Source organism: Dendrobates tinctorius, unplaced genomic scaffold (assembly GCF_039654945.1).
Source record: "Dendrobates tinctorius isolate UK_male_01 unplaced genomic scaffold, ASM3965494v1 ptg000273l, whole genome shotgun sequence".
Classification (NCBI taxonomy): Eukaryota; Metazoa; Chordata; class Amphibia; order Anura; family Dendrobatidae; genus Dendrobates; species Dendrobates tinctorius.
This window is the reverse complement of record NW_027361940.1, coordinates 2496605-2509034: the sequence shown is the minus strand read 5'-3', so window position 1 is coordinate 2509034 and position 12430 is coordinate 2496605. Positions and strand designations below refer to the sequence as shown.

The following is a 12430-nucleotide window of genomic DNA, read 5'->3' as shown; positions in this document are numbered from 1 at the left end:
ATGTCATCTCCCTATATATAGTATATACCTGTATGTTATCTCCCCTGTATATAGTATATACCTGTATGTCATCTCCTCCTGTATATAGTACATACCTGTATGTCATCTCACCTGTATATAGTATATAGTGGAGATAGCAGCGCAATATGTGAGCGAATGTCATAGACTGCGAGAAAGAGAACTATGATATGCCATGGACTTCTTTGGCCCTCACCCTGTATCTGCCCCATGCCCCCCATTCACCTTCCCTATGCCATGGACTTCTATGGCCCCCACCCTGGATCTGCCCTATCCCCCCATCCACCTTCCCTATGCCATGGACTTCTATTGCCAAATCCTGGATCTGCCCCCATCCACCTTTCCTACAGCCCCTACCCAACATCCCTACAGTCCCTATCCCCTTTGGTACACTTGCTTTGGAAAAACTCATGTGTATTTAGTCCTGCCAATAAAGCTTCTTTGAATTTGAATATACCTGTATGTCATCTCCTCCTGTATAAAGTAGATACCTGTATGTCATCTCCCCTGTAAATAGTATATACCTGTATGTCATTTCCTCTGTATATAGTATATACCTGTATGTTATCTCCCCTGTAGATAGTATATACCTGTATGTCATCTCCCCCGTAGATAGTATATACCTGTATGTCATCTCCTCCTGTATAAAGTAGATACCTGTATGTCATATCCCCTGTATATAGAACACACCTGTATGTTATCTCCCTTGTATATAATATATACCTGTATGTCATCTCCCCCTGTATATAGTACATACCTGCATGTCATCTCCCCTGTATATAGTGTATACCTGTGTGTCATCTCCCCTGTATACACTCACTGGCCACTTTATTAGGTACACCATGCTAGTAACGGGTTGGACCCCCTTTTGCCTTCAGAACTGCCTCAATTCTTCGTGGCAGAGATTCAACAAGGTGCTGGAAGCATTCCTCAGAGATTTTGGACCATATTGACATGATGGCATCACACAGTTGGCGCAGATTTGTCGGCTGCACATCCCTGATGCGAATCTCCCGTTCCACCACATCCCAAAGATGCTCTATTGGATTGAGATCTGGTGACTGAGGAGGCCATTTGAGTACAGTGAACTCATTGTCATGGTCAAGAAACCAATCTGAGATGATTCGAGCTTTATGACATGGCGCATTATCCTGCTGAAAGTAGCCATCAGATGTTGGGTACATTGTGGTCATAAAGGGATGGACATGGTCAGCAACAATACTCAGGTAGGCTGTGGCGTTGCAACGATGCTCAATTGGTACCCAGGGGCCCAAAGAGTGCCCAGAAAAAATTCCCCACACCATGACACCACCACCACCAGCCTGAACCGTTGATACAAGGCAGGATGGATCCATGCTTTCATGTTGTTTACGCCAAATTCTGACCCTACCATCCGAATGTCGCAGCAGAAATCGAGACTCATCAGACCAGGCAACGTTTTTCCAATCTTCTACTGTCCAATTTCGATGAGCTTGTGCAAATTGTAGCCTCAGTTTCCTGTTCTTAGCTGAGAGGAGTGGTACCCAGTGTGGTCTTCTGCTGCTGTAGCCCATCTGCCTCAAAGTTCGACGCACTGTGCGTTCAGAGATGCTCTTCTGCCTACCTTGGTTGTAACGGGTGGCAATTTGAGTCACTGTTGCCTTTCTATCAGCTCGAACCAGTCTGCCCATTCTCCTCTGACCTCTGGCATCAACAAGGCATTTCCGGCCACAGAACTGCCGCTCACTGGATTTTTTTTCTTTTTCGGACCATTCTCTGTAAACCCTAGAGATGGTTGTGCGTGAAAATCCCAGTAGATCAGCAGTTTCTGAAATACTCAGACCAGCCCTTCTGGCACCAACAATCATGCCACGTTCAAAGGCACTCAAATCACCTTTCTTGCCCATACTGATGCTCGGTTTGAACTGCAGGAGATTGTCTTGACCATGTCTACATGCCTAAATGCACTGAGTTGCCGCCATGTGATTGGCTGATTAGAAATTAAGTCTTAACACACAGTTGGACAGGTGTACCTAATAAAGTGGCCAGTGAGTGTATAGTATATACCTGTATGTCATCTCCCCCTGTATATAGTATATACCTGCATGTCATCTCCCCCTGTATATAGTATATACCTGCATGTCATCTCCCCCTGTATATAGTATATACCTGTATGTCATCTCCCCCTGTATATAGTATATACCTGTATGTCATCTCCTCTGTATATAGTATATACCTGTATGTCATCTCCTCTGTATATAGTATATACCTGTATGTTATCTCCCCTGTAGATAGTATATACCTGTATGTCATCTCCCCGTAGATAGTATATACCTGTATGTCATCTCCTCCTGTATAAAGTAGATACCTGTATGTCATCTCCCCTGTATATAGTATATACCTGTATGTCATATCCCCTGTATATAGAACACACCTGTATGTTATCTCCCCTGTATATAGTATATACCTGTATGTCATCTCCCCTTGTATATAGTGTATACCTGCATGTCATCTCCCCTGTATATAGTGTATACCTGTGTGTCATCTCCCCTGTATATAGTATATACCTGTATGTCATCTCCCCTGTATATAGTATATACCTAAATGTCATCTCCCCCTGTATATAGTGTATACCTGCATGTCATCTCCCCTGTATATAGTGTATACCTGTGTGTCATCTCCCCTGTATATAGTGTATACCTGTGTGTCATCTCCCCTGTATATAGTATATACCTGTATGTCATCTCCCCTGTATATAGTATATACCTGTATGTCATCTCCCCTGTATATAGTATATACAAGTCTGTCATTGTTAGTTTACTGTAAGTGATATCTGTAATTTGTATGTAACCTCTTCTCATGTACAGCATCATGGAATCAATGGTGATCTATAAATAATAATAACAATGAGGTGAGCCAATGATATTATTACAATGTACGTCCATTAGAAACCTATACAAACCCTGACCTATGATGTAATAAAGAGTCCTGCTCAAATACACGAGTGTCTCTGGGGCACTGCTCTCCTGTACGGACTTGGATTTTACAATTTAATTTGGAATAGACAACGTCTCAGAACGTCCCACATTATATGGTGATGACAGAAGCTACGGGCGGTCACCAGATACTGATGATGGAGGCGACGGGCGGTCACAGATACTGATGATGGAGGAGACGGGCGGTCACAGATACTGATGATGGAGGAGACGGGCGGTCATCAGATACTGATGACGGAGAAGATGGGTGGTCATCAGATACTGATGACGGAGGAGACGGGCGGTCATCAGATACTGATGACGGAGGAGACGGGCGGTCATCAGATACTGATGACGGAGGAGACGGGCGGTCATCAGATACTGATGACGGAGGAGACGGGCGGTCACCAGATACTGATGGCGGTGACGGGCGGTCACCAGATACTGATGATGGAGGTGACGGGCGGTCACCAGATACTGATGATGGAGGTGACGGGCGGTCACCAGATATTGATGATGGAGGTGACGGGCGATCACCAGATACTGATGATGGAGGTGACGGGCGGTCACCAGATATTGATGATGGAGGTGACGGGCGATCACCAGATACTAATGATGGAGGTGACGGGCGGTCACCAGATACTGATGATGGAGGTGATGGGCAGTCACCAGATACTAATGATAGAGGTGACGGGCGGTCACCAGATACTAATGATGGAGGTGATGGGCGGTCACCAGATACTGATGATGGAGGTGACGGGCGGTCACCAGATACTGATGATGGAGGTGATGGGCAGTCACCAGATACTAATGATAGAGGTGACGGGCGGTCACCAGATACTAATGATGGAGGTGATGGGTGGTCATCAGATACTGATGACGGAGGAGACGGGCGGTCATCAGATACTGATGACGGAGGAGACGGGCGGTCATCAGATACTGATGACGGAGGAGACGGGCGGTCATCAGATACTGATGACGGAGGAGACGGGCGGTCACCAGATACTGATGGCGGTGACGGGCGGTCACCAGATACTGATGATGGAGGTGACGGGCGGTCACCAGATACTGATGATGGAGGTGACGGGCGGTCACCAGATATTGATGATGGAGGTGACGGGCGGTCACCAGATACTGATGATGGAGGTGACGGGCGGTCACCAGATATTGATGATGGAGGTGACGGGCGATCACCAGATACTAATGATGGAGGTGACGGGCGGTCACCAGATACTGATGATGGAGGTGATGGGCAGTCACCAGATACTAATGATAGAGGTGACGGGCGGTCACCAGATACTAATGATGGAGGTGATGGGCGGTCACCAGATACTGATGATGGAGGTGACGGGCGGTCACCAGATACTGATGATGGAGTTGACGGGCGGTCACCAGATACTGATGATAGAGGTGACGGGCGGTCACCAGGCACTGATGATGGGAGGTGACGGGAGGTCACCAGATACTGTTGATGGAGGTGACGGGCGGTCACCAGATACTGATGATGGAGGTGACGGGCAGTCACCAGACACGGATGATGGAGGTGACGGGAGGTCACGAGATACTAATGATGGAGGTGATAGGCGGTCATCAGATACATATGGGGGTCTCACCTCGTTACTGTGGACCCTCTGGTGTTTCAGCAGCTCGGACCTCCAGCGGTAGCTCTTTCCGCACAAGGTACAAGGGAAGGGCTTCTCGCCGGTGTGGGTCTTCAGGTGGGTGGTGAGGTGCTGCCGCTGGACGAAGCTCTTGCCGCACTGGGCACACTGGTACGGCCGCTCCCCGGTGTGGATGCGCTCGTGGATGAGCAGTGATGTGTTGCGTCTGAAGCATTTGCCGCACTGGTTGCAGACGTATGGTCGCTCTCCCAGATGAGTCCTCTGGTGTCGGGCCAGGTCGCTGCTCCTCAGGAACGTCTTGTCACACTGGTTGCAGGGGTGCGATGCTTCCTGCGCGGTGCGGCCCCGGCTCACCACCTTCTCACAAGCTTGGCTGTTGAGTTTTCGGCTCCGTTGGGTCTGGGCACCAGTGATGGCCCTCCAGTCATCATCTGAGGGCATGGGGACAGAGAAGATCAGCACAGGACACACGGCAATAATAGGGGCCCCATTGTTTACTGTAACCTGGAGAGGGGACCCTGTCAGCATTGGCAGGAGAGCTTCCCCCTCTGCGGGTGTCAGCAGGACCCCTCTAGTGTCAGCAGTCTTGGATGTCGATGGGATACCCCCCTCACTGACATGTGTGATAAGTGGACAGATCATGCAGAAGCCTCCCGCTATGGGTCCCTGGTGCATGCCGGGACGTCCCGCGATTACCCACTGGTGTCTGTATCTCACCTAGAAAGTTCTCCTTCTCCGTCTTGCAAGTGGGACCGGCCATGGACAGAAGACCCTGCAGAAAAGAAAACTGGGGTCACCGATCACACAGACCACAGCTGATGACGAGTCCACGATTCCTGGGCAGTCCCATGTAAATCAGACCTGTGTTTAATTCCTCACCAGGGTCTCCGCTTGCGGTCAGTAAATGGGATGGGTTATTGCTTACACTCAGAGGCTGAGTCAGGCTTTGTCCCGCTCACACAGCTGAGGGTGTGTTACAATGTAGGTGACAGCCTTGAGTCTGGAGTCTACACTGGAACAAACCCTCAGCTGTATGAGTGGCTGTTCTGCTGCGAGTGTTACCTGCTCCTCCTCGTGGATCTTCTGGTGTTTCGCAAGCTCGGACCTCCATCGGAAGCCTTTGGGGCACTGGCCGCACTGGAAGGGCTTCTCGCCGGTGTGGGTCTTCAGGTGGGTGGTGAGGTGCTGCCGCTGGACGAAGCTCTTGCCACACTGGGCGCACTGGTAAGGCCGCTCCCCGGTGTGGATGCGCTCGTGGATGAGGAGGGAGGTGTGACGGCGGAAGCTCTTGCCGCACACATTACAGATGTAGGAGCGCTCGTCGGTGTGCACCCGCTGGTGAGTGCGCAGCGTCCGCTTGTTCAGGAAGGTCTTGCTGCAGTCCGGGCAGGAGAGCGCCCGATCTGCCTTCTGTGCCCGCTGTCGCAGGAGCAGCCGTGCCCGCTTGCCCAGAGCCTTGCCCCTCACCAGGGCACACATCGCCCCTCCTGACGCCTCACGCTTGTGTCGCCGTTTCCTCCCGGTGGATTCTGGAAAGTAAAGAGAAACAAATCAGGAGCCGGCGGAGGACTGTGCACCCCCGAGACGCCAGGCACAGAGCGCTCACCTCTCCGCCCACCCTCGGAGCCGCCCGCTGCGTTCTGAAAAACAAAGACAAAGTTATTCAGAGAGGAACTGAGCGGCCAGCGAGCAGATGTTGGCTGTGCCGTGTGTGTACGGCACCAGGTCTACATATCCGGGGGCACTGGGCAGCACAAGTAATGTGGGGGCACTATGGCACCAGGATAAGGTTTGAGCGGCCGGTGAAGATAGGGGTGATGGGGGCCCGAGTACCTGATGCTCCTCATGGACCCTCTGGTGCTTCAACAGCTCGGACCTCCAGCGGTAGCTGTTCCCGCAGACGTGGCAGGGGAAGGGCTTCTCCCCGGTGTGCGTCCTCTTGTGGGTGGTGAGGTGCTGCTGCTGGACGAAGCTCTTGCCGCACTGCAGACACTTGTACGGCCGCTCCCCGGTATGGATCCGCTCGTGGATGAGCAGTGCCGTGTGCCTACGGAAGCACTTGCCGCACACATTACAGATGTAGGAGCGCTCCCCGAGGTGACCCCGCAGGTGCGCCTTCAGCGTCCGCTTGTTGTAGAAGACCTTCCCGCACTCCGCACAAGCGTGTGCCTTCTCCACCTTGGGGTTACGAGGACGCCGGCGGCCTACAGGCTTCTCCTTGGCTGAGGGGGTTATGGCCGGAGGATCAGAGTCTAAGGAAGGTGAAAAATAATGTGAGGAGACCAACGCCAACCTCTTGGGAGACAGACGCCACCAAACCCCTCGGAAGACAGACACCGCCACCCCCCCCTCGGAAGAAAGATGCTGACAACCCCCCACGGGAGACAGACACCACCAACCTCCCCTCGAGAGACAGACACCACCAACACCCCTTCGGGAGACAGATGCCACCAAACCGCTCTGGGGAGACAGACGCCACCAACCCCCCTCGGAAGACAGACACAGACAACCCCCTCTCGGAAGACAGACGCCGCCAACCCCCCCTCGGAAGATGGTGACAACCCCCCACGGGAAACAGACACCACCAACCTCCCCTTGGAAGACAGACGCCGACAACCGCCCCTCAAAAGACAGACATCACCAAACCCCTCTCAAGAGACAGACGCTGCCGAACCGCCCTCCGGAAGACAGACACCAACAACCGCCCCTCGGAAGACAGATACCACCAACACCCCCTCGGAAGACAGACCTCGCCAACCCCCTCTCAGAAGACAGAGGCCGACAACCCAGCCACAAAAGACAGACACCAACAAACCCCCCCTCGGGAGGCAGACACCGCCAGCCCCCCTCGGAAGACAGACGCCGACATACCCCCCACGGAAGACAGACACCACCAAACCCCTCCTCGGGAGACAGACACCACCAACACCCCCTCGGAAGACAGACCTCACCAACCTCCTCTCAGAAGACAGGCGCCGACAACCCCCCTAGGGAGACAGATGCCACCAAACCCCACCCCACCCGGAAGACAGACGCCGACAAACCCCACCCACGGAAGACAGACACCACCAGACCCCCATAGGGAGACAGACGCTCACAACCCCCCTCGGAAGACAGACACCACCAAACCCCCCTCAGAAGACAGAAGCCACCAAACCGCCCCCCGGAAGACAGACACAGACAAACCCCCCACACGGAAGACAGACACCACCCAACCCACCTCAGGAGACAGACACCACCAAACCCACCTCAGGAGACAGACACCACCAAACCCACCTCAGGAGACAGACGCCAACACCCCCCCTCAGGAGACAGACGCCGACAACCCCCCCCTCAGATGACAGACGCTGCCGACTCCACAAGGGCTGGACACTTCCCAGTGGTCGGATCACTGACAGCCACCCTCCTTCCTCCCCTGCAGACCCTGTACATGGCCAGGAGGTGCGCTCCATTCACATCATACGCAGAGGGTATGTCCCGGCGTCGCTGCCCACCTGCACTGACAGCTTCTCTGTTCTCACAAGTATCAGAGTCTCCTTGTTCTTCTTTAATGGCTGTGTCAGCAACCTGAAACACAACACAGGCCGCTTATCTCGACATGCCGAGCGAGCAAAGTCAGCGGATGTTATACAGAGCCCAGCCTGACGGGACCCAAGAATCAGGGAGTTACTGGAGCCGACAACACCAGCCCACACACAGACGGCCAACGGCAGACACTCCCTTAGTCCCGTAACCTCACAGACTCACCTCACAAAACACAGATGCCCCACCACCCCAGAGGCAAAAGCAAGATGCAAGCTCATGTGTCGGCGGGCCGCGGCTTCTTATTGGCAGGTTCTAATCAATCTGGGACTTGTCAAGATCAAGGAGATCCACACAGGACAATCACAGGACTGACCTCACCGTACTGAGCCGGTTACATGCCAGACCCCAAGCACCAAGCCCCCCACGCGCCATGCCCCCTTCACACACACAAAGCACCACCAGATACCATGCCCCCTCACACACACAGAGCCCACCACATACCATGCCCCCTCACACACAGAGCCCCCCCACATACCATGCCCCCTCACACACACAGCCCACCACATACCATGCCACCTCACACACACAGAGCCCACCACGTACCATGCCCCTCACACAGAGCCCACCACGTACCATGCCCCCTCACACACAGAGCCAAGCACGTACCATGCCTCCTCACACACACAGAGCCCACCACGTACCATGCCACCTCACACACACAGAGCCCACCACGTACCATGCCCCTTTAGACACAAAGAGCCCACCACATACCATGCCCCTCACACAGAGCCCACCACGTACCATGCCCCCTCACACACACAGAGCCCACCATATACCATGCCCCCTCACACAGAGCCCACCACATACCATGCCCCCTTACACACAGAGCCCCCCCACATACCATGCCTCCTCATACACACAGAGCCCCCCCACATACCATGCCTCCTCATACACACAGAGCCCCCCCACATACCATGCCTCCTCATACACACAGAGCCCACCACATACCATGCCCCCTCACACACACACAGCCCACCACATACCATGCCCCCTCACACACACAGAGCCCACCACATACCATGCCCCCTCACACACACAGAGCCCACCACATACCATGCCCCCTCACAGAGCCCACCACGTACCATGCCCCCTCACACACAGAGCCCCCCCCACATACCATGCCTCCTCACACACAGAGCCCCCACATCCCATGCCCCCTCACACACAGAGCCCCCACATCCCATGCCCCCTCACACACACAGAGCCCCCACATACCATGCCCTCTCATACAGAGCCCACCACATACCATGCCCCCTCACACACAGAGCCCCCCCACATACCATGCCCTCTCATACAGAGCCCCCACATCCCATGCCCCCTCACACACAGAGCCCCCACATCCCATGCCCCCTCACACACACAGAGCCCCCACATACCATGCCCTCTCATAGAGCCCCCACATCCCATGCCCCCTCACACACAGAGCCCCCACATCCCATGCCCCCTCACACACACAGAGCCCCCACATACCATGCCCTCTCATACAGAGCCCACCACATACCATGCCCCCTCACACACAGAGCCCCCCACATACCATGCCCTCTCATACAGAGCCCACCACATACCATGCCTCCTCATACACAGAGCCCACCACATACCATGCCCCCTCACACACACACAGCCCACCACATACCATGCCCCCTCACACACACACACACACACAGCCCACCACATACCATGCCCCCTCACACACAGAGCCCCCCCACATACCATGCCTCCTCACACAGAGCCCCCACATCCCATGCCCCCTCACACAGAGCCGCCACATACCATGCCCCCTCACACACACAGAGCCCCCCCACATACTATGCCCTCTTATACAGAGCCCACCACATACCATGCCACCTCACACACAGAGCCCCCCACATACCATGCCCTCTCACACAGAGCCCACCACATACCATGCCTCCTCACACACACAGAGCCCACCACATACCATGCCCCCTCACACACACAGAGCCCCAAAGACATGGAACCGGCCATACAGGGTGACACAGGCACAGAGCCCCCTGCTCCGCAGCTGCTGACACCCACCTGCTCCTCCTCGTGGATCTTCTGGTGTTTCACCAGCTCGGACCTCCATCGGAAGCCTTTGGGGCACTGGCCACACTGGAAGGGCTTCTCGCCGGTGTGGGTCTTCAGGTGGGTGTTGAGGTGCTGCCGCTGGATGAAGCTCTTGCCGCACTGCGTGCACTGGTACGGCCGCTCCCCGGTGTGGATGCGCTCGTGGATGAGCAGCGACGTGTGGCGGCGGAAGCATTTCCCGCAGACGTTGCAGATGTAGGAGCGCTCCCCGAGGTGACTCCGCAGGTGCGCCTTCAGCGTCCGCTTGTTGTAGAAGACGCTCCCGCACTCCGCACAGGCGTGCGCCCTTTCCGAGCTGCTGCCATTCGTGCGGTCCAGATACTTAATGTGAATCTTGTCCACTCCGTCTGTGAATGCCACCCCCTCAGCAATGTCCAGGGTCTGGCCCAGGGGTCCTTCTCCTCCAGCCAGGGGGTTGCTGCACGCCACCACCTCCTCAGGGCACAGGGGTAAGTTACCATCACAGTCCGATGCCAGGCTGGGTGCCGGCTCCAGCCCCTCCGGGGGCTTCTCACCGATCGCCTTCTCCACCAAACCTTCCCCTGTGAGAACAGAACCCGGAGGTGAGAGGCGCAGCGCACAGCTCGGTGCCGGTTATTACACTCAGCCGACGACACGGTTCACAGAGAGGCACAAGACAACATGGTGGCCGGGGTCCACTGCAGCCTATGTCATGTGCCCTGCTGCAACCAGAGGTGTGGCCAACACCGGAGCGGACTGCAGCGGACGGTGGAAATGACTACTGTAGATAAGCCTCAAAGTGACGAGGCAGCAGCAGCCCAGGAGCAGACTAGCCCTATAAAGTGCACTGTCAGCAGGATTGTGCTCAGTGACTGCAGGCAGTGTCAGGTTGGCACCGTTATACTGATTACACCGATACCTGGTGATGGAATCCGTCTTGTGGTTCTTGTGGAATGTGGATTTGTAGTTTTCAGTTACGGGTCTGCTCGTGCTCCGAGGCGGGGGCTTCATGTGGTGATCTGCTAAGCTATTCATACTGATGGCTTATGATAGGTCACTGATCCCGCACTGACCCGCCCCCTACTTTACATACTGAATATTATATATATTGAAAAATAAATCAGCTTCAACAGGCGGCGGTGCTGCAGCACGATCACACGTGTAATGTGCAGTTAATTATTCTATTTGCTGGTATACGATACATTAGAGGCTCCAGCACAGGGGCCGCCGGCGCCATCGGAGTGGAGACCATGCTTTTTTTTTTCTATAGCGAGATGGTGCCGGCGGCCCCTGTGTAGTAGCATCTATCGGATCACCGATATTACTGAGCAGGAGCGGCCGGCCACATTTTGAAAGAGGATTAAAAATCCTCCAAAAAGTCATACAGCACAAAGGGGCAGCAGTGCTCGCCTGCCCTGGTGTCAGGACTAATGCATCAGGGTGCGGGGAAGCCATGTGAAAGACGGCGGCAGCACAGGAGCAAAATCCTGAGGAGACGACCACTGACAGCCGGCCGATCCATGGAGGGGCGGCGACTGCTTAGCATCAGACGCGGCTCGTATCGGGCGCTGGTCACACACAGGTGATGCTCAGCGTCCGCCTTACAGCCTATTAGTGACCCCCACACTATTACATCAGGCGCCTGCCCACCAAGAGAGCCCTGTATACAAGGCCAGAAATGCTGGACCCGGAGGCACCCGGAAAAATGGAGGGCAAAAAACAGAGATATATAAATAATATATGAGGGATCGGTCGATATTTTGGCCAAGATATAGTTATGTATTTAAATTTATTTATAGCAGCAAATAACAATTAAATGCACATTATTCATGCGATCATGCTGCAGCGCCGTATAATATATAATATTCAGTATGTAAAATAGGGGGCGGGGCATCATAAGCCATCAGTATAAAAATGTAAACACAGCACATGAAGTCCCACGAACAGCCCCACCCAGTCCACCCACAGCCCCGCCCCAGAGCACGAGACACTCATTAACTGAAAACTACAAATCAACACTCCACAAGAACCACAAGACAGATTTCATCACCAGGTATCAGTGTAATCAGTATAACGGCGCCGACCTGACAATGTCTGTATTCACTGAGCATAATCCTGCTGTCACTTTAACAAGTCACTGCTGTTAGAGGCTATGCCGGCTCCTGATCACGGTCCAGACACCTGCACTATGATGGGGAGAAAGCT

At 54.1% G+C, this 12430-nt stretch overlaps 1 protein-coding gene across 2 annotated transcripts in view; it reads right to left on the bottom strand.

Annotated features, from left to right (window-relative positions):
* LOC141072452 (uncharacterized) overlaps positions 1-12430 on the bottom strand; it is a 44280-nt gene that overhangs the window by 20195 nt on the left and 11655 nt on the right. For both annotated transcript variants that reach the window (XM_073559728.1, XM_073559729.1), the window contains exons 4-10: positions 10214-10806; positions 8089-8161; positions 6428-6846; positions 6201-6234; positions 5657-6123; positions 5312-5366; positions 4586-5025 (exon numbers count right to left, since the gene is read on the bottom strand). In XM_073559728.1, the coding sequence (XP_073415829.1) occupies positions 4586-5025; positions 5312-5366; positions 5657-6123; positions 6201-6234; positions 6428-6846; positions 8089-8161; positions 10214-10806 (2081 nt within the window). The remainder of the gene's footprint in view (positions 1-4585; positions 5026-5311; positions 5367-5656; positions 6124-6200; positions 6235-6427; positions 6847-8088; positions 8162-10213; positions 10807-12430) is intronic.